The sequence below is a fragment of the Synchiropus splendidus genome, chromosome 6 (genome assembly GCF_027744825.2).
Source record: "Synchiropus splendidus isolate RoL2022-P1 chromosome 6, RoL_Sspl_1.0, whole genome shotgun sequence".
In the NCBI taxonomy this organism is placed as follows: Eukaryota; Metazoa; Chordata; class Actinopteri; order Syngnathiformes; family Callionymidae; genus Synchiropus; species Synchiropus splendidus.
The window spans coordinates 13808378-13833272 of NC_071339.1; the positions used below are offsets into that span (position 1 = coordinate 13808378).

Consider the following 24895-nt stretch of genomic DNA (forward strand, 5'->3'; position numbering starts at 1 on the left):
GCGTGTTCTTCCTTGTCTGTTTGGTTTGGAATGTTTAAATAGGAATTCCTGAAGGTCCTGGTCATTGGGATCAGCTCATGCTGCTCTTCTGAGAAGAACCGCGGTCCACCTCATCTGCAGCGCAACTAGAACCCCGATGACACTGGCCATCACAAGCCCGTCCTTCTCCGCTGTGTTTGTCATGGCGCGTTGCTGCAGCGGCTCTGTGACCGGGAAGCGACACGGCTGAATCAAGTCGTTGCCTTCGTCCGACAGTTCTTTGCATGAGACTTTGAGTGCTCACCGTGTAGGACACGCATATGAGGATGATGGCAGAGGTCACTCACATGTATCCGCCTCAGTCCAAGTGTGGTCATTTACAGTCCTGAGACCAAACGGTGTTGTTTGTATGTTGACTTATATTTGTGTGTAAATATGTGTGTTTTCCTGCACCCCATCCTCTGCACTCACATCATGTGAGAGTCAGCTGTCTGAACACAGACGGAACAAATGACTACCTGTCCGGAAATGCAAATATAATGCACTCAGTTCATGGTGCTTCATCTGAGAAGGCAGTGGTAAGTCATGTACACCAAATGTTCTGTTACTAGTTCAGTGGAAGGACTCCAGTGTTTCTTGTCTAAAACATAAGCCACTTGGTGGGATGCAGGCTGACCAGGTCAAGTGCTTCACTTTACTCATCAAACTGCCAAATCACTCATATGTCATCAAAACACTACGCATATCATGAAATAAAGTAAATTTGACGACAACATACAAACTGATGGGCAAGTGCAGCCTTTTGACCCCGTCACCAGCAGTGCACATTCAAAACTGTGACATATATGGTGCTGGTGTTCTTTTTTTCAATGAGCCTTTTATGGTCTCCAACTGGTTTGGGCTTCAACACTCGGTGGAATTGAAAACAAATGCAATAACCTTCCTGTTATTGATGCAAATGGCGCTGACTTCATGCTGAAGATGAACGGAACGATGAGGATGTTCACCAAAATCCTGTTCCCAACCTCACCAACATACTGTCCCTGGGTCAATTGAGTTTGAGACTGACAGTACAATTCAATACGTCACTTCTCATACAACACCTACACTTTATTGCACATTTATTTACTCATGGAAAAGACCCACTCACCATGTTGTGTTTTGGTGAAAGGCAGGTGGCAGCTGGGGGCTGGAGGCATTTTTCGGAAACAGAATAGTTTATGATTCTACTCATTTGCACACCAATAATGCAAAGCTCTTCTGCTATTCTTACTAAAGCACTTAAATCAATGCTCATTATTCAGATAAAGATTGTTTTAAGTCCAGATTCTTGGGCCATGATCGCTGGTTGGGAGGAACTTTCAATCCAAGGGCTAGTCTTAACACGTTTTAACAATACTTTTACTAAATGTAAAATAAAACATTACCATGCAGTACAAAAAAACAAAACAAACCTTGGCCTCACAATGTCTGGCAGCTCATATGCTGTTAGTTTTTTAGAAAGAGTGGCAAGGTGCGTCTTATGCAGCCACCAGTCACGCAAAATTGCAGGTCCACCCCTGCAAGGGGACGTCTTTTCCCGCAGTTTGCAGCATGATGGCAACCCCACTCACCCCAGTTCTGCAGGAATCTTCCAACAACTTATCTTACTGGACTATATTGGCCCTGGCTTCATGACTGCCGAAAACCCAGTGTGGCTCTCGCCTGCAGCTCATGCAATGACACTTTCAGACTTTGAAATCACACATTCATATGTCAAACTACTGTGACATGACAGCAGTGAGCTTCGCTTTTGAGCGTGTGTGTGGACATGTATTGCCATGACAAGCCCCCTTCTTGTGAGGACATTTTGCACTGTACTCACAAGGTTTAGAGGGTAACAGTTACAGTAGTTTATTATAATTCAGTGCAAGTTTGGTTCAGAGTCCTGGTTAAGCTGTGTTTTGCATGCTTACGTTCAGGGCGAGAGGCTGGGGAAAGGGTTATGTCAATGAGAGGTCCTCACACAAACAGTGAAACAAAGTGTGTGTGTGCGCGTCTGGCTGATCCTCACTTATGGGGACCAATTCTGGAGAAAACACTATCCTTGTCAGGACCTTATTCCAATGTGGGGACCATTTGGCTGGAACCCACAAATCCAAGGCTCCATTTGAGAATGAAGACATGGAGATAACTGGGTCATTATACGTGTGTTTTCAGTTGGGTTCAGAGTCCTGTTAAGCTTAAGCCATTTGTTTTTGGATGGTAAGGTTTAGGGGGAGAGGCTGGGGAAAGGGTTTCGGCAATGAGAAACCTCACAATGTCCCCACAAGGATAGAAAAAAAACAAACTTCTGAGTGTGCATGTGGATTTGTCTAAGTCTTCATTAATGCGCTCAGTTGAAGCTAGCGATCGAGCCACCTTAATTGAAGATTCCAAACAGCTTTAAAGATTAAAAGACTGGAGAAACACGGCTGTTGTTTTGCGCTGTGCGGCAAACTGAGAAAAGAGCGAAGATTGTCCATGGTTAACTCACGCATGCAGTTCATTCTTAATTGAATTGCATTCAACATGGGCTTCAAGGGTTAAATGTTTTTATCCAGTTCCAGGTTAGAATTGTTTATTTTTTGGAAGTTTGGAATTGTAGTCTTCAGTTTTGTTACATTCGTTTTTGGAGTGGGTTGGCTACTTTTACTTAGTTTCAGCTTTTGGAAAATGCTTTGTTTCAATTTAGTTTTTATCAGTTTAGTAGTTAACCTTTTCCTTCAGTGTGGGGTATTGGAACAATATAATTGAAATAGGTCACAAAAATAGTCGGAAATAAAACCTCAACAAAAGGAAAAAAAAAAAACGCATTGTGTTTGGGAAGATGACTCTTTTGCCCAACGACCACTATTGCGCTAGTCAGCATTGCCAGGTGGTCAACAAAGTGACGTCACAGACTTCACACTCTGCGACTGGCCGGCAGCTGTCGCAAAACCAGTTGAGCCGAGCGAAATAGATATTAAATCATCCCAAAATGCTTCTCTGTGATATAAATAAAGACCAAAACAAAGGAGACTTTAGCTATAATGTTGGTTTTGTAAACAGATAATGCGTGTCAGTTATTTAGTGTTTATGAAAAATTTCTGTTTTTATTTTAGCAAACAAAAATGATTCACAATTCTAGTTTTCCTTTTTTTGGTTAGTGTTAGTCCACTATAATAACCTTGAGCCAGTCACCCTACTGTTAAGACGTATTCAGCCAAAAGCTTGTATTCTCATGAATAAAAACAAGTAGACAATTCTCAAGAATATTTGTATTGCCTCAGCTTGTAGAGAATTCCAGGTCACCAGGACAAATCACAAGTGATATTAAAAACCTGTACAACGGTATTCATTTTTAAAATTATAAACATCTTATAAAGTGCTCCAAGCGGAGCCTGTGCTCTAACATTATTTTCCCACAAGCTACAACAGTTACTTGCTACACACTGTCAATAACAGTTAGGTACTGGCACAGATGCACCGATGCGCATCAGGGATTGGGATTTGTCTTGATTTTAAAATCCCAGTTACAGTTAAAAGCATTACAGAGTACAGATTTCCCTCTTGTTAATCAGCAAAGAGACTAGTTAAACACACCAGCACGACACATGTGAGGACAGCGAGGTTGGGTGTGTGCAGCAGTGTCACAAACTATCAGCAAAAGACGTCAAATGTCGTAGGTCAGTAGTAGAATGTCACTCGTCGTGAAAGCAGCTCCTCAATCTGAGCAGAAAACAATATACACTCGCACAAAGTGGTGAAAGAAATGAAATGATATGGATTTTTAAACTGAAGAACGATGATGGTTCATGTTTGATAATCCTTCTGGCTCCACAAGGAACAGCAAAATGGGGGAGTCATATGGAGGACCACCCTTTCATGAGACGCCCAAAAAAAAGGACAATAACAGCGAACACAACAGTGATATTGCTCATCATTTTGTCACACTATTAGAAAAATCGGGTGAGAGATTGGACTAAATATTCCAGCCCCCCTCAATATCTGACTTTCCACACATTAGTTCCCTACTAGTCCAAGCTGGGGGGTGAACTCTGTCACAAGTCTGTCACTTTATTCTCAACGGATGCAGCAATTTGCTGCAGCCTGTAGCCAAGCTGCATCTTCTGGGCTGTGGAGTCTTCCTCAAGCGCTGTAATGATCTAGAGAAGAGGAACAGGGTGAAGATTAGACCGACGCTAGAAACAAGAAGATAACAAGAAGGAACCATACAAAATAACTCTAAGACACCAACTGCAATGGGTAGTCTTTGATTGAGCATATACATTCAAACAGCCAGGCCCAGAGTCGGACCACGTGGGGGCCTCAAAAGAACACACGCACACACAGCATGGTCACCTGACCCTTATAAAGCAGTCAATAACTAATGTTTTGAACAAGTTCTTGATGTGTGGCCCTATGTCTTCTCTGACTACATGGAATGGCTTGTGATTCCAATCTGTGAAGGAGAAATATCACAGTGATACAATTGTGCATTTATGGTACAATCTTTGAAACATCTGAGCCACTGCTGTTAATAGTTTTTCCATTTCTTCTTTCTGCTATACATAATGTATACATTCAACTTATAGTTGACCAAGTTGACCCCTAAGAGGTGGCAAATTAACTCTAAAGAACTGGCCTATTCAGATGTTCTTCAACTGGACTTGACTGACTGAAGTGTCTTTCACAGGGAGGAAAGTTTACAATGCTCCTTTGTGGATTTTATTTAAGCTTGTTTGGAAGAGGTGATGTTTGTTAGTTGGAGGTTTGCAGGAGCTAATTCTCCCCTCTCTGAACTTCCTTAAATTAAGCCGCTTTAGCTACAGCATCACTGAAAACTAACATAGACTCGTCCTGCAGCACAGTAGAATGCAGAGCCACGGTTGGGAAATAGCACAAGACGGTTGTTGACTGCAGATCCACGCACCTGGTCGTAGTATTTGTTAATGTACTTGTAGAGCTCGTGCAGTGCAACTAGGTAGTTCAGCTCTCCAGAGTAGTTCTGAAACAGAAAGGAAGTCAAAGTGCAGTTCTCTGACAGACACTGGAACTTTAGGTCACACAAACCCGTGACAGTTCAGCCAGAGCAGAGTTCATTTCCTGGTCACTGGCTGAGATGGTTTGTCGGATGTCAGCATAGTAACTGCAACAGATAGAGATGGAGTGAAATAGTTGGTCTCTGGGAACTTGCAGAAGTAGCAAGTAAACAAGTCTCCAAAGCCTTGCTATGACTCACCTCTCCACCATCTGCCGGTAACGTGGAATATCTCTTGCATACAACAACTTATTGATCGGTGAATCCTGCAGAGAAGGATTAGTCATGGAATACGTTGCTGAGGATGAACAAAACATACTCTCAGCAACAATGGTGTTCAATACTGGAGAAATGGAGGGCAAGAGAGAGCACTCTCGTGTCTCGCAGGTCTACACACGCACATTCAGTGACCATTTCGTCATTGCATATTTAGGATTATTAGTTGTGAAGCTGAGAATCTGTCTGCAGCGCTGTGAGAGTGTCTCGAGTCAGATGACCCTGTCTGCTTGATGCTTGATCAAATAAAACCATCTCTGACACTCAGACTCATGTCAAGATTTAGAGTTTCGTGTATTTAAATTAGGATGGCACTTTAATTACAGACAAAAATAACTAATCAAATTACAGATTCATGTCTTTACAATGAGAACATTTTTCATTGCACCAATTGCAGGTGGCCCTCATTACATCACATTAATGATGAAGGAGTCGAAATTGTGCTGATAGATGGAACATCTTAGTAGAGCTCGCTCGGAGGAGCGGTCAAAAAGGAAACGGTAGTTGAGTTTAAAGGCCTTCTTGAGGGAGCCTCGATGCAGTGATGCACGTCGCCACTATGGGGCGCCAAACATCCTTGTCCTGCTACTCATCTGCTCCTCTTCACCGGACAAAAAATACATCAGCATCTCCATTTAATGAACATGTTATACTGGGAGCAGCCCAGAAGAGGATAAGTAATCTGTATTACTGTGGTCCGGTGCTCGTGACCTATTTTTTCACTCGGTGGGATTAGGTGGTGAGCCTTGGAGCTGATTCATGTAGAAGGTAAATAAGACACCAGGGCTTGCTTCATCCAAATCGACAAAGTGAAAACCCGCTGGCTCTTGCAGCATGACTGAATAAAGACTTATTTGAATGGCAAGTCTTTTAAAATAAATGAAAAGTGCAGAGAGTGTCAGTGAATGACCGATTTAATGATTTAAAGTTAAGTGATGTCAGAGGACAAGTTGAAAAGTTCAATGTAGCTGATATTTTTGACGGAAAAGCTTTGTTCAATGAGACGCACCACTGTAAGGAAATCCATTCCATATTTGGTAGTCAACAAGCAGAGCAACTGCTTAAACTGAACTTAAACTGAAAACTACTGTAAGGCAGTAGTAATGAATCAATAAAATTAATAAAAAACACTTACTAAAAAACTAAAAAATTGTTCTCTGTGCACGATTCCCCATTTGTATTTTGTACTACTCTATGAATGCAGTTTTACTGTCAACAAGTTACATGTGGTTTAAGTCTGACAACACTCCCTAAAGCCATGATAACTCAAGGGATGAAGCTCAGGATCCAGATCCAATTTGATCAGCCGGAGATGAGTGTCCATGCACCTTCCTCTTACCCTCCCCAGCTTGTGCTCAGCAATGGTGCAGGAATCCATGAAGGTCTGGGCGATGACAGACAGCACAGCATCGACATGGTCTAACATCTGGACGTCAAATATGAACTGAGGGTTCTTCACCACGTTGATCCAAAAGCGCAAAGGAAGGCTGTCAAGACACATGTTCTTTACACAGTGCACAGTGAGATTCCAGACTGGAACCACGGTGCCATACAAACCTATTGGTTTTCCAAATGTGTATCGTCTCAGGGTCAGAGATGCCATGGTGAACTGCCTGCTCATCCAGTAAGTCAAAAAAGTACTTGACTGCTAGAGGCACAGGGCGACTGGTGCTGAGAATCACTGTAAATAGATCATCCACAAAGTTCTGCAGGGTTCCCTGAAAGCAATGAACGAGACAGAGACCAAGTCAAAACATTTTCTCAGAAACTGACAAATAATACTAACAATAATATAATAACATCCATGAAATCACGATGGAGAGGGTGTCTGATCCCTGCGTGCAGGAGTGCAGCATCACAAGGCCTGGAAATTCTGATGCTACCCTAAAATCTTGTGAATGGCCCGGTGAGATATCTTCACTTGGGACTAGGCCTGTCATGATAACAATTTTTGCTGGTCAATTAATTGCCCCAAAAATGATTGGCGATACACAATGTTATTGTCAACAATATTATGACACTAAAGTAATGTATCAATGATAACACAAGCACACTCTTTAAATGTAAGACTTGCATGCATTCTTTGCTGTTCACCAATATATCCACCAGAGGGAGCAGCCCACAGTCAAAAACTGGCAAACCAACATGGCGACTGTGGGAGATGCATTGATCATGTGCCTCTTGCACAAGAGACGAAACTGAGGCAGTGTTGTAAGAGGCAGCAGTCAGTGAGACCGTTAAATATATGGCAACTCAAGGACAAGTTGCTGCCACTGTTGTGTCGTCTTTGTGTCTCATGGTAGTAAAAGTAACCCATTATATTTTTAGCCCTTAGTCTCTGACCAACTGGAACAGTACCTTCACAGAGAGCAGACGGGTCAAGTAAATCTCAGGTATGGCCTTGGCCCGCTCTCTCTCCCTCAGGCTTCCTCGGCGATGCTTCGGCAGCTCAGGCTCTTCACTGGCCTTCACTAGATGCCAAAGCCTCACTCCACCTTCATCTGCATCCTCCAACATCGGTGTTTCTGTTGAGGAACATTAATATGATTCTGTTGACCTCAAACAGAACTTCACTGAAAGTCCTCTGTAGTTTCAATACCTTAACCTTTTCAACGCTGCAACCAGTGAAGATTCACAAAAATCCCCACTGTCGACTACTGTCAGAAAATGGCCTTTATTCTGGTTTGGTTGCTGCACTGACCTTTTTACTCTGACACGTTGGCCATGGCCTTGGAAGGGGTATAGAATTCTACACAAAGCTAGGAAAGTATGTTCCCAAAAGGTGTTCGAGGTGTGCGAGTACAAGAGCGCGTGAAGTGCTGGGATATATTACACCAAATCATGGTGCAATATATCAGATGCCCATGGCAACACAATGTCACTTGAGGACGGGAAACTCTTCTGTGGTTTTCTACAGTACACTGGCTAGCACACTTGTTTTTTGTCTAGGTGAGTTGTATCTGATCTTTTATTTATTATTTGAATGTACTTCACATGCTGATGGCTGCTGATGAGATTAGTGTATAAATTAATTCATTTAAGAACATGGAGTCTCTTTTGGTGTCATGAAAAAAGTTACCATGGAGATATATATATATATATATATATGTAAACTGATAAAACAAACTGATGAATCATAATTTGTCAGAAGAAAGATAGGAAAAACAGGTTAACCATGTTTCTGTGGCAAATTGTGAATGAATCAAAGACGAGATGAACTCACTTTCTCCTGCAGCGTAGTCATGGCTGTCATGGTGAATGTGCTTCGAGTGACGGGGGACCAAGGCCACTGTGGCCCCGTCTGGCACCTAAGCAACAGTAGAGAACTTAGATTTATTGAATTCAAATGGGGAGGAAAAACTTACCTTGTAGTGTTGCAGAGTGTTAAGGCGTTTCCAGTTGCCCTGGACTACTGACGTTAGGTCTTCATCTGACAGAACAAGATGTCCCGCCACACCGGATCTCCACTCTGGACATCACAAACCACAGAAAACTCAATTGAAGGGTGTCTCAGGGGTTGATTGGCGAGCCTTCATCTTCAAATGCTTTGGTCTTTGCACTGGGCCAGTTCATTGTACATGGCACAATGAACAGTTACGCTTCCTCACTCAAAGTGGAAATAATCCTTGTTTAATTTATAGCACACGTACATTGAAAGGAGCGGTGCCATTTAAAAATGTTAGCTTTTTAAAGCATAATTGAGTGAATGGATTAAGGTTTCATTTTTGCAGTATATTGGTTGGTATGACGAAACACCACAGTTTTCAGCTGAGAATAAAAGAGAATACAAAAAAACTGCTGCCTGTCATGTCAGTTATTTGTGCAATATTTCTCCTGCACCTCTTATGCTCTTATTTTGTCGATTTAAGCGATTTCAGACATTATATTGGAACCCTAGGGCACTGTTTTTCAAAATTTTAGAAAACCCCTTTTAATTCATATGTAAATTATATAGCACATATAATTTTAATTGAACATACATGTATAGTTTCCAGAATGTGACCTTGTCAACACATTCTATCATTCACAATCTAATGTTGTCACATCACATGCCACACTCATATCTCCAGACACATTTGGTGGAATTGGATCATTTCCCGTAGCACACCTGACACGGTCTCTCACGCCACACTTGTGTGCCCCATGGAACACTTCAGTAGTTTGTTTTTCATCAAAACTCTCAATCTCTCCGATAAGTTGGAAAGGCAGGAATAGTCCCCTTAACAATTACAAATTCAAATATCAAAATGTATAAAATTATTTACAATATTACACATGCTACTTTGGTTGACAGCGTGAAAACATTTCCAAAGAAAACTTTTTTAACAACTATCCTCTCACCAAGGTCCAGTGAGTCGGCGTGTGGTCTATGAGAGAAGGAGATGCTTTTGTACACCTGGTCCAGTAGCTTCTCTTTCACTTGGGTGATAGTGTCACAGTCCAGAACCTTAGCAGGCAGCGGATGAGACTCATTCAGAGGTCCTCCCTGGACCAGTACATTCAGATTCTACAGAGGAAAACATAAACAATGCTCAGAAAGCACAGTGTAGTGTCCATTTTTATTTTCTAAAGGCAAGTGAGCTCACCAGAGTCTTGTAGTCCACATCCTCTCTCAGCAGTCGGTTATCATTAAGAGTGTACTTAGCCTTTCCTGTCACAGCATCCACAGGTCCTTTATCCACTTGATGCTTAATGGCCCTGAACAGCATGTAGAGAGACTCGCCTGCAGAGTCCTACATACAGAAGTTGAGAGTTTAGAAATGGCATAGTTTACATCTATTTGTAAGCACTGATTCCAATTATTGTAACAAACGCATGTAATAGGCCCCATTTATGTGCAGAAAACTAAAATTATGGGATTTCGTATTTATGTAGTGCATATTGAAGACTGCGTTTATGAGGAGCAGAAGCTGACCTTGCACTGGAAGCTCAAGACAAACTTGCTTTTTTAGCGTTATTTGGATCCCACTTCAGTTCATTTTTATTGCCCTTTCCTGTCTTGTCTTGTTTTTGTATTTCACACACCAATATAACTTCTCACTATTGAATGAAAGACAATGATTCACTGCAATCTCTTCAGTGAGGAGGACAAGTATGATACACAAATATAAAAGCCATGCTGCAGTGTGTGATCTCTGTAATTGCAAACAAATGTTTCTGTGCAAAATATTAAGTTGAAATAAAACTTCATCATTTATAAGAGATAGAATGGGATTTTCTGGAGTTTTGTTTCCATCACTTACAGTTGAAGACCACCTTGGAGAAACATTACAGACCTCTGCATGCTTTGTAAGTGGGCAAACCTCAAAAACCAGCAGTGTGCCGCACTGTATACGGCAAACTGTGAAGAACGGGGTAGGAGCTAATGAGATGATAATCGTGACATTAAAATCTTATTCAATGGAGAAGAGACTGATATTAAACTTGCTCATCGACACTTGAGGGCCATCACACTTATTTCAATTTTATTTTTTAAACATTTTCAGAAACTATCAATCTAAAACAGAGTATTTAGAACAGCTGACCCTGAGGAAAGCATAAAGGCAAATGGACATCCAGTTGGTCAGCAGCTTCTCCACAACTGTCTCTGTTCTGAAGCACAAAAGCACACAGAGAAATATAAAGGTTAAACCTTTACAAAAACAAAAAAAAAAACGCACAATCCAGCTGTCTCTTACCGGCGTAGCATTAGTTTGGGGTTTTTGGCCACGTATTGCTCCACCAGATCACTTAAGAGAGTTTTTAGGATGTCCGTGAAATACTCTAATTTTCCGTGCAGAGCCACAGTCAGCAGGGAAGCCACATATGCTCTGTCTCTTGGAGAAAAGGTCCGCTGGCTTTCCAGAGTGTGAATGAACTATAAGAGAAAAACAAGATCCAAGTCATTACTGCACCACTCATTGCTGTTGCACCAACCTACCTTTATGAGGAAGAGCTTACTGTTGAGCAGGTTGGACAGCTGTATCAGCCCCTGCTCAACCGTTTGCCTGCGACACTCCTGAACCTCCAGGCCGCGTCTTAGTGGTGACACCCGATGGCCGGGGAAAAAAATGCGCTCCGCATACATGCGGTAATCCAGGAAGGGTATTCCGGAACCAACAAGATCGCTTGACATGTCCATCATCTCCGTCATAAGATCTGATTGAGAGGATAAGAATCCAAATAGAATGTAAGTAATCACTGGTTACATTTCAAAATTCTTATACAGTATGTTATTATCTGTCTAACAGGACAAAAGAACCAACTCATCGATAGCAGCATGCTGTTAAGTCAGTCATACACCGATCACGGAGAGAAGGCTGACAAGCATGACCATTTAGTTATTCAGAACAAATCTATTAATGCTATCCTAAGGGACTGTGTCAGTGCTGTAACAAGTCAAATAGACTAGTGTTCATTGCAAAATCTGACTGTGAGCACTGCAGCAGCTGGAAAACCTCCGGCCAAGTTGTGACATCTCCGGCTCACCCACGGGTTGGCAACCCTCAGCTCTACAGCCACGGTTCACTAGCACCCCCTTAGTGGCTCCTGTACTGAAGCTTTTTGAAATATGGACGAAATTAGAAAAATATGGGGAATTGTACATTTAGTTTTAATATGCTTTCTATAGGAGGACAAACATGACACAATCATTTTTAACATACAAAGAATGTGGCTGTTGTAAACAAACCGGCAAGTGTGTCATGGACCATGGATCGCAAAGGGGAAAAGAGATAGCTCGTGAATGAGAACAGAATCATTTTGGTACCCCGAAGGACGCTCTCAGGTCTCACCCATTCTGTGTGCGACATGCTTTTTCATGATTTTACACAAGACGAGGGAGTTCTCATGAAAATACCGCTCACTGAGTGATACTGCAGCATAAATGCAGCGGATCTGTAATTGAGTCTCTGGAGCCATTTCCTGTCTTTTTAGCTCTTTGTATTCCCTGTCAGAAGTCACATGCGGTTGGTCGAAATGCGCATCTACACTAAGCATTGTAAAAAGGGAGTGATGGGGTGACCGACACACGCGAGGAGGAAGAAACGTACTGCTGATGGGATGAGACTACACTGGTCAATATATTTGCTATAAATTATTGCACTTGACTGTCAGCAGTTATGTGAAATGCGACCCATGGCAGTGATTTCTGAGTTCTCTGAGCAGAACCAAAGAGGCTCCCTTAAGGTTGCCCTTAGCCATTCGCGCCCTGAATGAGCGTTGAGGTCAGCAGGGTGGATGACTGAGTAGTAATTTAGAAAAACCAGTTTGTGCAAGCTGCAATTTGAATGTCAAAATCCTACCACCTCTTTCAAATAGCCCTCCAAGCCCTGCCTCTAGTGCTGCAAGTCATGGATTCTCAAAGGTCATGTTTTCCAACCTTTTTAAACCCACATCACTTTTTGCTGTCGAAAAAAACCCCACTAAGGCACACCTAACCAAGGCAGAGTATATTATGAATTACTCTTTATAAATACATTACATTAAATAAAGACCTGTTCTTTATAAACTCAGTTTATCTCATTGTGCCTCAACCAGAACTACAATTATTCACTACAATATTTAAAACAATCCGTCAAAATTTACCTGTGAACTCTTTCTTGCAACGATCACGGACACTGGTTTCCAAGTTTTCAAGCTGAATCTGTACCTTCTTGTAGTCCCTCAGCGCCCGTTTGCTCTTCCTCCTATTGGACATGTGTACAGTGACAAGTTATACAAGGTTTACTTAAACTCATAGCAATAGTGTGGAGAGACGCGACTGACGCTATGACAAATATTGAGCGTGTTCTTATGTACTTAACCACAGCAAAATAATCATTGGTTTTCGAAACATCCCCAACAAGCAACTATATAAACTATAGTTTAGTATATAAGCTCTGCCACTGTTGCTGAGCAAACTCTGTGGGTACTGGAGCCCTAAAGCACGTTTGGAAAGAATATTGTTACCAATATTTAGTTTAATACATTTGCATCACCTTGTTTTAAAACATTACCCGCAGCAACGAATGGTTCTGTTAGTGGCATTTTTGCTCAGCAGCTGCACATCCTGCTTCTGCAGGCCCAGGTACCAAATGCAGAGCCAGTTGCCACAAGCAGAACTTCTGATAGTTTGGAATTGCATATACACTTCACTGACTGACCTGTAGATAAGCACAATGATGAGAACGATCAGGGCAACGATCGAAGCTCCAACCACAAGTCCAATTTGGGCTTCAATGGGGAATGTAGACAAACTTATGTTGTCATATTGGACTTTGCCAAGGGAGAAGTTCAGGTTACCCATTTGGACCTAGGTAGAAAAAAAAAACCATGAATATGATGATGTGTGCTTCAGTGGGCATCCCTCATGGGGAGTGTGCAAGTTTAGAAACTCACAGTGAACTCGGGCAGGTTGTCCAGACCTTCACGCTTCTTGCCATTAGTTTCTGCTGCTGGCTGTACTCGTGGGGGCTCGCAGTACAGATGGTTTCTTGTCAGTGTCTTCACAGCGCACACTCCCTTGCCCACAAGTACAACCACCTCTTCCTTAGTGATGGCAAGATCCAAGTTTTCTCCCTGAAGGCAGATTACACCCCTAATGATTACCGTACTAGACCAATCTTTCAATTTTAGGAAACAAAAATTCTGACCTCCAATTGAATGAAGCTGCCAGGGTTGTAGCGATACGGCTTCAGCAGATTCTGCTGGTTAAGGGGGCGCAACACAGGGTTGGGCTCATAACTGAAAGTATGGGCATTCACTGAGTTGAAATCAAAGCGAAGATTATCAAGAAGAAATTCCACTGTGACCGTAGATCCCCAAACAGAAGAGTCAACCACAGGTGAGCGGCATAAGATCAAGGAGGAGGATTTCACCTCACATTCTTCCATAAACTGTTGAGGTAGAAACAAAGATTGGGTGGTTTATTGAATGAACTGTAGCAAACCAGTTTGCATGCTGACATTTGCTTACACAAAGAAAGACCCACCATTTTCAGAGAGCAGCTTGGGTCACCAGGACACATAGACTCCAAAGGACTTTTTGTAAGCTTCAGTTCCGCACTTCTCTTCGTTCTATATCGGCGGACTGTCACAGTCATTTGTGGCTTTTGTACCACGTCCAGGTTGTTGCCTGAAACATAAATTAATCGGCCCCCACTGGGGGGACAAACATTTTCAAACTTGTCAATTCAAAACGGAATAATGATGACATCCAAGATGCGGTCTTACTCAAGGAAGCTCCGGTGGGGCTGGGCGTGGGTTATGTTCGGATTCTGAGTATAGTGGTAACTTGAAACATGGAGGTGGCGTTGGGTGCCTCCGTAGTGGAGTGTGACTTTGTGATTTCCTGTCTTATTGCTGCTCGTTGTCAAACACTGAACACTGGCACTCAGCACGTCCGACACACTAAGCAGAAAAATAATACAATAGTTAACAGAAATAAGGCACATAACTGAGCATACGTAAATACATGGTTCTTTCTTTCGAGCTCAATGAATTGTTCGGTTACAGGAAATCTAGAGGAAAACATCTTGCTTTTCTTAAAGCATTTCGCTGGTTGCTTCAGTCTCATCTACTTTCACCTGTTGTGCATTTTTTTTAAATGTAAAATAAAATAAAATAAGACAAAATAAAATAAAATAAAGCAATCATTATTGTTGATAGAGAAATTGGATATTTCATTGAAAAGACTCGAGGGCCTATAGGCTTAAAGTCTCTCCATTTTTAGAGCCAGAAGGCAGAGCTTTTTGGTTTTAAATAATGTGCTTTGACATAACAGTACAATGAGAGATCACTACTGGAGGTAGAATGATGCTAAGAAAAAGCGGGGGAAAAAAAAAAAAAAAAAAAAAAAAAAAAAAAATCACATTTAATGTGTCTTACATGGTGCACGGCAAACCTCCCACAGTGATGCGGAGGTCAGATGGATGTCCAGTTAGCAGGTTCCGTCCACTTATGGTAAGAAATGTACCTCCCGCTTTTGGACCCCTTTCAGGTGACAGTCCCACAACAAATGGGTCCTGTATAAGAGTAAGCAACTCATTAGTAAATGAATCACAAACCTTACACAAGCAAGTCGTTCGTCTGTTGAATTCCCACACTTGAGCATTTCAAAGAAAAAAGTGTAAAGCTAAATTCATGTTCAGTGCAGTGTTGCAGAGTAAACTCTACAGTAGATGCAGCTAAACAAGTTCTTCAGCTTCAGTGTCAGACAGGAGAACCGTGGAGGGGTGGCTAGTGTCGGATGGTGCCAATGTGAAAGATTCATGTTCATCTATTTGAGTCATTTATTTCTAAAAATAAGTCTGCACAATACATTACTCCCACGTGATCCGTTTGGAAAATCTTTTGAACCGCTGCAAATATATTGTTCTTGTGAATGTAAATCATAGTTCTGTAAGACACTAAGGTTAATTGATCATAGATTGTCAAAATCACTGTCACGCTAAGAGGAAGGTCATAAAAACCTCCACGCCTTGTAGGTGAAAAATCCAACAAAAAACAAATAAATGTTTGATGTCTCATGACTCCTTTAATCCTTTGTAGATAGTGGGTGAGATCAAAGGTTTCCTTTCCCAGGTCTAATCCTCATCGCTAGACCATCAGGGAGCATGAGGATCATGAAAGTGTGTGTGTGTGTGTTCTAAATGCCTGAATTGATGGCTAGATCATTCCGGATCACTGCCAAACTTGAATAATGTGTCATTCGTCCCATTTCACACACTTCCATCATTTTTGTTGAAAAAATAACCTCCTTGAGGAATTGAAATAGGAAAGAACTAGTCTCTGTGCAGTACTGAATGATTTTGACTCATTCTTGTTATTACCTGGTAGCTGAAGGTCTGAGCCGACAAACCATACTCTCCACTGCTGACTTTAACAGAGACTCGACCAACCTTCTCCTCCCTACTGGCTCTGGTCCTGCAAACAATTCTGAAAAACATGACACACACTTAAAAGCAGACAGTATTTCGGTGGGAAAAAAAAAAACACATAAAAATTTGGGAATTGTATATTTCAGTTGCTAGCCATTTTGTAGGTAAATGCAGGGGTCAACAACCCTAGAGGGATCCATAGTTACCAATAAAAAAATCCTCATATCCAGATGTTCCAAGTTTTGATCTCATCTCAGAGTGTAACATTTGGCTACAATGTGCAATTGGCTTGAACAAACAGGAAGATGCATGGTGCATGTACTTGTTTAATCTTGGAACAGGAAAATGGAAAGGTATAACAGAGCAGCTCTAAGTGAAATGAAATACATTGATGAGTAAATTCAATTCTATTTTTCAATCTATAAACTAACAAGGATCCCAATTGTGTTTTCTGTTTCATGTGTACATAATCGAACCAGATCTAGATTTAAACACCAATAAAGTTTTTGTAGAAGAATAAAACTGTGAACCTCTTGGTGTCTCTCACTAAAAACAGCAACATTTCCAAAAAGGACAAAGGCCCAAAGGTCAAGCTTGAGACTCTTGAGACTACGACTGATTTCCATATCAAGTTAGAGGAGCAGGGTGCTGTCAGGCTACACCACCTGGATGATGCGCGACATGAAGACAGTCTAATAATGTTATATAGCTGTGTGTGTGACTTGACGATGCAGTGGTCCTTGGTCTTTGTCAATGTCTGTGGTGAATGCATAACAAACCTGACATGTGCTGTGTTGTAAAAGAGGCTGATCTGAAGATGTGTAGATATGTATCTTAGCCAGGACCCTTATCCAAGCCAATTATAATGACCTGGTTATTTTGAAGTTTTAACCCTCAAATTTAGCCTTAACCTTCTTAGGACTGGCACTGTTACACACAACCACTGTTCGGAAAAGGAGGGATAGGAAGGAAAAAATAATGTCACCAAGGGATACGAATGTCATGTTATTTATCATGTAAGGACTGTACAATGTATTAGAGGAGATTGAACTAAACATTGATTCAATTTTCATTGCATATGTAGTGGTGTAATTTGGTGGATGTTTTTATATGTGAGAAATGCCCTTTCTGGGGCGTGAGCATGTGCAATGATTAAAAGTAAAGTTTCACACTATGAATGTGTGAGAATTGAGAGCAACATCTTAGATAGTCATTACCTTGAGGAGACTTCATAAAGACCGCTGATGACGGCACATGGCACACCAGCCACTGACACAGAGTTGAAGATGTCCTCAACCCTCTGACCCAAGTTGGACCCCAATATAGTTACCATAGTTCCACCCTCAAGCAGACCAGAGAGGGGCTCAATCTGAGAGATTAATGAGGAGTGAATATTGTCAGAGCATTATTAAATGAAAACGTTCATTCATTTTGGTGAACACAACAATTTAGAGCCAACTTCTATAGTGCATATTCTATATAACTGTACCAGTGTGTCAGACCAGAGTCAGACAAAATGTCTATTGTATAAAGGCCCTGTCCACAGAGAGATGAAGTCAAATCCGCACAAGTTCTGTCTTGGATCAGCGTTACAATCAATGCTTTCAGTCGCTGGAGCCCATACTTTTAGAAACCGGGCCCCAGAGTCAATGGATTTTAAAACACTGGATCTGTGTCTCCGTCATCACCTTTCTGAAAACAATGATGTCACTTGTCTGTCTCTTCTGTCTCTTGGAAAGTCATCACACAATAAAACAGCTGTTGAGCTGATTGGAAATATTTACCACAAAATATAGTGTTTCATTATGGCACCATCAAGCCTGGAATATGCACTACATTGTTTAAGATCATTTCCATTTGAGTCATGAAGATGACTGAAACGTCTTAATTTTTATGACTCACTGGAAACCAGACTAGAAAAAGATCAGAAAAGAAAATATGTGACTCCATGTGGAAACAGCGTAAATCTGAGTGTGAAAAAAAAGAATTTGGCCCAAAGCTGTGTTAAATGAGAACTTACAAAATGGATGACTGGAGGTGGACATGTCTCTTGCACTGGTTCATTGCAGGAGTCGGAAAACAAGCAGCTGGCCTTCACTCCACCGCACCACACGCAGCTGTATTTGGGGTCTGCAGTGTAGCAGCGACTGCAGTCTGAGCGACTCACTGAACAGTTGTAGAGGGTCACTAAGGGCAGAGGGAGAACACCAACATCACAACATAGGTTCTGATGAGCCAAAAAAATGTATTAATTCAAGACTCAATGTTATTGTCACCATAAAGATCAGCAGCACTGTCGACATGAAAGGTGTCTCTTCTTTTCACATACACCGTGGCAGGATATTCCTCCACTGGAGTCGAGTAAGTGTACTGTAGAAACATCAGACAGTATCATTCAGTAACTAGGTGAACATACATAAAGATACAGGTGCATACACTGTAGACAACAACATAAAAGTATGCAGTATTGGAGTTTGTGTAGACATGTGTACAGCTGTAGACATGCAGGTGTTAGGGCTCCCAGCAGATCTCTAACAACAAAAATATGCTTCCTTGTACATGACCAAATCAGATCAAGAGCACACAGATGGTATCTTGAGATGGGAAACAAATCAATTAGTAGCTCAGTGTCGGAAATCACACGCACATTATCATTGTGCAAAGTTGCTAAAGTAGGGTTTCCTGTCCCTCTTGCACAGCTGAATTACAGTTTTTCTTTTGTTTTGTATTATTTCATTTTATTTTATTTTTAAATAATAGCCAGCTCTGACTATGGGTCTACTCATCTCCAGATAGAAGAATAATCGACAGCATCATACCTTATGTAGTTGGCATGTGATATAAAAGCTAGAGTTGAGGTCAGCTTTCTCCACATAAGCATCTACAACCACGGTCTGATCTTCTATGACCAGGACACACACATAGTCCATTTCTTCATCCTGGAAAACAGAATAAATGGGTCCAAGAATCAAATAATTAGCCAAATCTTCTTACGCAGACTCACAGATGTTTTTTTTTTTTGCTGCATGTGTTGTTTGTACTGGATTTTGAGTGTGAAAGAGGGTACCTGGTACAGGTGTAAGTTGCGTGCCTGCAAAGTGATCTTCCTCTCTGCTCTCACTGGGATTAGTGAAGACCCCAGGACCTTTTCAACACATGGACAAGCAGAGGATCCCCAGATCACAAAGGACCCCTCGTCCCCCTGTGGTGGATATTCAAAATATTATTCCTCACACGTATAGACTTGTACTATATTCTGACAGGTTCTGTGATTGGTTTCTGCCAAAAGGGACCTTGCTGTGCTTTGACATCGACGTCCAGGTGTGTAACACAGCCTCTACATCCAACATATTCAGCAGTATTATTTTTCCAGTGTCTTCTGGTAAATATTGTGATTCACTCAGGAGCAGACAATAATGATATGGACGCCACTTCTGCCAACTCTCTTTCTCTTCCACCAGGCTGGCTTGGATCCCTGTGCATTCTCTGTACAATTGACACCTGCTCTCTTCCTGACGTCACTCATTGTACCTTTCCTCTGACTCACCGTTTCAGGTAACCATACAAATGTGACTCCTTTTGAAATATCTCCAGTCCTTGACTTCATTTTCTCCTCTCGTCTTTGGTCTCCATCGACTTTTGGTCCACAATCCCCAGATTTACATAACTCACATAATGGTCTCCTATTGAAGCATTTACTGTCATGCTGATTGTCTCAGATCTGGGATCCCAACAAGACAGGTGGACAGTCTGGTGGCTTTCCTAGGGTGACCGTCTGCTTTTGATCTGGTCACTTTGTTTAGGTATTACATACTTGGTGTGCTTTTTGACCCCTATGACCACTCAACCACCAGGTCTCACTGTCCTCATTCCTTTCTCTGATTATACACCAATCACTTTCTTTGCAGTTTCCCTTACCACTGTTGCTATACTTCCCCGGTGGATCTCAGTCCCATTTAGCATTAAATCCAGGGTGCACAAAAGTGTGCACACACAGCCCCTTCCTCAACCTCCTCAACGCTCCACTTCACTTGAGTTTTGGGGGTGAACATTGAAGAGACGTTCCTCGCTTTCTGATTGGACACGTAAACTGTCTCCTCTGTTCATCTCAGAGCAAATCCGAGGCAGAGAAGGGTGGATCACCAAAGCCGGCTGTCATGACACCATCCACTACAAACTACTACAATAATTCGGTGAATGACCTGGTCGACCCTGCCTTGCCTTGAGATTAGTAGACAGTTACAGTGACCAATCAGAAAGTGGGTGGGCCTCTTAAATCCCCTTCAGTAAAAAAACCCCTAAAATTTTAAGCAAAGTCGACTGGACAGGATGTTCAGGAAGTGGCGAAAACACAGTGCCAGAACTTCATAACATTGAGAGTGTAGAAGGCTCAGGATTTGACGCAATTCAACTGGTAGTTCGTCCTGACCACCAATACCACCAACTTTTCCCTGAACAACATTCTTCCAACCTTAACTTCCAGCACTTAATCTTGGGCTCTGCCTTCACTGTCTTCCTCTTCTTTGTCACAAGCATCATTCTACAAATCACTGGCCTATGCTGCCTAGTAACACACTGCCTGGGGCCCACCTTACACTCAACTAGATATTTCAGAATGTTGTAAAGGAATCCATCTCCACTGCCCATAGCCTTGCTTCCTTCCCACATAGTTTCCTGCGTACATGTCTACCTTTCTTTCGTATTCTCCTATTTTGTCCTGGTTAGAATGGTTATATTAGTATCATGAATTGTTGTTTACATGAACACAAAGAAAAAAACATAAAAACGAAGTTTACATATGAGAGTACATATGAGAACAGTTGGGAAATTAAGACACAAGGAAAAAGTGAGGAAGCTGCAGTCTTACATTTAGGAAAGTTTGGAATTTAAGGAAAAGGAATGGAATTAGTGCCTTTCAGAGAAAGAAGTGCTAGGAGTATGTGGAACAGCAGGAGTGCACAAGCGGCTGAACTCACCGAGACAAACATATCAGCTGGATCATATTGGTAGTCAAGCTCAGAGTCACTGTTCCGGAGTAGTGGATAATCATTTTGAGCATTTTTAACCTGGCCATCACCTGAAAGCACGACAGGCTCTAAAGAAGAGGCCACGTCACTTAATGGAGGATTAACGTCGGTAGGATTGTCTTCTTCCTGCTTCGACATTAGAACCGTAGACTCGTCTGTCCAGTGCTTTAATGACTCTGTCTGGGGAACTTGTTGGGGTAATGAGGGTAGGCCCAGCTGCTCACTCACTGAAGGTGATGGAAGGGAAAGGTATGAAGACGTTGGATTAAAGGGATCTGACACCACAATAGTTCCCTTGGTTTCATGGGTTTGGGGGGATGTTTTTTCCACTATAAACTCTTGTACGTAAAACCCTGAGTCAGCGGTTGAGATCATAACCGGAACATCAGCAGTATTCAACAGTGACTTTGTGGTTTCAGTGGGCGACATTGTCGGAGGCTTTGTTTCACTTTCCCTTTCATCAACTGCATCTTCTACACTGAGCTCTTTATTGGGCACATCTTGTAGTTGAAATGTGACGGGCACCATGGTGCTGGCCGTTGCAGTCACCCGAGAAGTTGGTGCTGCTGATTGAGTAGTTGCTGAAAATGAAGGTGTTGGCTCCTTGCTAGTCAATGGGACCAGTGGTACTGTAGTTTTTATCATTGGGGCAACTGTTGTTGGAATTGGAAGGGTTGTCCAGTGTGCAGACGAAGGCGAGGAAGTGACAGCAGACGAAAATGAATGAACTTTGGGTTTTGCTGTAGGATCTGCAGACGGGAATTTAAACTGTGGGGACATGTGGAGAAAATAAGATGGATAAAAATGAATGCACAAAGTTGTCAGGTTACATTGCACAAAAGTGAAAGCAAACTACAATTGATGAAACCATTTACACACGTGTATATTGTTTTGCTGGGACTTACATGCTGGTTGAAGATGATCACACCATCATCACATGTGGGCTTGTGGGTACATGAGTGCTGGTGCACACACCAGTTACAACCCCAGCGACTTGAAACGCATGCGCTGCATCTGCAGTCAGATAAATGGATAAAGAAAAGACAAAGGAAAAAAAATGTCAGGAAGCAGCAATGGTCACCCAACTAATGCACCCAGTATTGACACAAATGGAGCAGAGGTGAGTCGACACAAAGCAACAAAAAAGATCAACTATTTTGTCAACTGTCTCACACTATGCACTGTAAGGTAACCAACAAAACCGGCTTTCAAATAGGGGGCTTGCCTTGATCTTCCTCATTGCCACTTGCCTTTGTAGATCCTGTGCTAAGTCAAGTAAACTAATCCTTTGGCAGCATGACCTCAACCAAATGTTTCCTGCAGTTGCACACCAGACTGGAGCAACGGTTCAGAGGAAATTCTGGACCATACCTCTACACAAAAACTGTGTCAGTACAGCAATATTTTTGGTGAATCAGCCCCAAACCATGATGCCCATATTACGTAGTTAGGATGAGGTTTTGATGTCCTGTGCCTTTCTCCACACATAGCGTTGTGTGTTCCTTCCCAACAATTTGGTTTCATCTGTCCACAGAATACGTTGCCAGTAGTGCTGTGGAACATCCAGGTGCTCTTTTGCAAATGTGCAGCAATGTTTTTTTGGCAATGGCTTGATCCATGGTGTTCTGCCATGGACTCATTCTTGTTTAATGTTTTACTTTTATCTTGCTTAATGTTTTACTTTTATATAATGTTTGGTTAGCATGTACCAGAGATTTCTTTGAGTCTTTTTCAGACACACTGAGGCATGGTTCACATCAAGCAATGCCTCTTGAGAACAGCATCTCCAAACTGGTGTGTGATTTTTACAGCAGGGCAGCTCTTGGCAAAGTCATTAGCCTAGAACAGGGGTCACCAACACGGTGCACACGGGCACCAGGCAGGGACTAGCCCATGGGCCGCAGAAAAAAAAAATTAATGTAATGATTTGCTTCATTGTTTCTTTGTAGAATCCCTTCTCGATTTGCTACACTACACGACAATCGGTCATTGTTGTTCAAGAAGAAGCAACATTGGGACAAATACAGCGGTTTATTATATGACTGTTGGTATGCGTGTGGCACTCTTTACCCACTTTAAGAAGAAGGATGCCAAACCCCTAGTGGGAGGCCACAATGTCAATCATCACAGGAGGGAAAGGGCAAAGCAAGACTATTTCGGCGAAGACAACAGGACAAATTTGAACCAAATGAATCAATAAAGACCATGATTTCGTAGATGATAGGAAGCTTTACATGTAATTGATCATGAGCTTAGATGCTGATGAAGGCCATTTATATTACGCAGTGGGAATGCACGTACCTTGAATTGTCTACTTTGCTTCAAAGAAAGTTACATAAGTGTATCACGACTCCGTCCTCAGCACTCAAATGCACAATGTTTTTGTACAGCTCTCACTCAGTATTCAATAGAAAGAGGTTTGTGGTTAGGGGGAACCCTTAGATCTGCCTTGTTTGATCTTTGCACTGAACCATTTCAGTGCAGATTGCCAGGGATGATAGACAGAGTTGTGGTCATAGACAGAGAGCTCAACATATGTTTCTATTCTCCAGTGTTCTGTTGCTTGTTTGAACATCAAATACTACCATTGCCGTATGTCCTTACTCAAAATATTTACATCATATACAAGATATATAAAGATATCAGGAAAACAAAAATTTCTGAGCCAACCCCAGAAGAGAATTGCTCAAAGACAACAGTAGCTTAAGACATAATAGACAGTAAGTAAAATGTTTAACTTACGGCATGCTCCCAGACAACTGCTTCACAGCAGTACAGTCGTACAGGGTGAAATCCTTTGCTGTCACCAAGACATCTCCGAATCGTAGAGACAAGGTAACTGTGACAAAATCTGTTTGAATAAATAACAGTTAGGCATCCAGTACATTATTTCATGTGCGTACAAGGACATCAGAGGCGTGATACTGCAGATAGATCTTACTATAAGTTGTAGTTTAACCAGAAAAAACAGCACTAACACCAGCACTGAACACTCATGCATTTCCAACTTTCCTAACCTAGTCATATGTTTCAAAAGTTTATGTCTTCATCTACATCCAGAATTTGCAACTGTAGTGAAAGAGAAGGCCACAAAATATTTCAGCCCCAACGATTTTCACAAAATAATTTGTGAAATCCACAAGTTTAGTTATACAAGAACACACACACACAAAGCACCAAATTTGTAACGATAGTAGGCGCCATTGCCTGTTAATACTCCATCTCTGGGTTTCCCCAGACCCAAAATGAGTGACAAAATGGTTTCCAAGTGTCCATTAACGTCTCCCTCATGACTAAATATTTCCCATTAATCGGCTCATTGCAACCACAATGTTCCATGAGAAGAGCTAATGTCCACGTATGATGATCAAGCTCAACATGCAGTCAACCTTGTTCAATGTCACTTCCCGAGACACAGTAGATATAATGCACAGCTCTTAAATGGTCCTCATAAGCAGAGGACATAACTCAATAATTTGATTCACTTTACGCTGTATGTATATTGAAACACAGGCAGCAGTTAGACCAAGGATCTTTACTGAGCTTTTGCCTTTGACTGCTCTGTGTGAAAGTCCACCTGTGACCACTGATAGAGTGAGTGCAGGAGACTTATGTTAGCAGTTATAAAAGTGCAATGTTGGAATGTGTCCGTTATTCCAACTGGACAGTTTCTAACACTAACTCACACTAGGGCTCAAGTGTTTTCTAAATATAAATAAGGTTAGTCAAGTAGTT

At 41.8% G+C, this 24895-nt stretch overlaps 1 protein-coding gene across 2 annotated transcripts in view; it reads right to left on the minus strand.

Annotated features, from left to right (window-relative positions):
* Window positions 1–3252: 3252 nt before the first annotated feature.
* plxnb1b (plexin b1b) overlaps window positions 3253–24895 on the minus strand; it is a 40589-nt gene continuing 18946 nt past the window's right edge. The window contains exons 9-38 of one of the 2 annotated variants that reach the window (XM_053868218.1): window positions 23903–24011; window positions 22066–22174; window positions 21110–21928; window positions 19201–19335; window positions 18953–19072; window positions 18410–18503; window positions 18154–18320; window positions 17351–17502; window positions 16086–16191; window positions 15142–15278; window positions 14488–14664; window positions 14247–14415; window positions 13909–14151; window positions 13655–13834; window positions 13420–13568; window positions 12863–12963; window positions 11217–11434; window positions 10975–11153; window positions 10822–10888; window positions 9883–10029; window positions 9638–9803; window positions 8662–8765; window positions 8520–8604; window positions 7655–7821; window positions 6854–7014; window positions 6636–6783; window positions 5222–5286; window positions 5053–5128; window positions 4913–4987; window positions 3253–4145 (exon numbers count right to left, since the gene is read on the minus strand). In XM_053868218.1, coding sequence (XP_053724193.1) covers window positions 4041–4145; window positions 4913–4987; window positions 5053–5128; window positions 5222–5286; window positions 6636–6783; window positions 6854–7014; window positions 7655–7821; window positions 8520–8604; window positions 8662–8765; window positions 9638–9803; window positions 9883–10029; window positions 10822–10888; window positions 10975–11153; window positions 11217–11434; window positions 12863–12963; window positions 13420–13568; window positions 13655–13834; window positions 13909–14151; window positions 14247–14415; window positions 14488–14664; window positions 15142–15278; window positions 16086–16191; window positions 17351–17502; window positions 18154–18320; window positions 18410–18503; window positions 18953–19072; window positions 19201–19335; window positions 21110–21928; window positions 22066–22174; window positions 23903–24011 — 4730 coding nt within the window. In that variant the 3' untranslated portion in view covers window positions 3253–4040. Of the gene's footprint in view, window positions 4146–4912; window positions 4988–5052; window positions 5129–5221; window positions 5287–6624; window positions 6784–6853; window positions 7015–7654; window positions 7822–8519; window positions 8605–8661; window positions 8766–9637; window positions 9804–9882; window positions 10030–10821; window positions 10889–10974; window positions 11154–11216; window positions 11435–12862; window positions 12964–13419; window positions 13569–13654; window positions 13835–13908; window positions 14152–14246; window positions 14416–14487; window positions 14665–15141; window positions 15279–16085; window positions 16192–17350; window positions 17503–18153; window positions 18321–18409; window positions 18504–18952; window positions 19073–19200; window positions 19336–21109; window positions 21929–22065; window positions 22175–23902; window positions 24012–24895 lie in introns of both variants that reach the window. The other variant, XR_008414854.1, reaches the window with a different exon arrangement.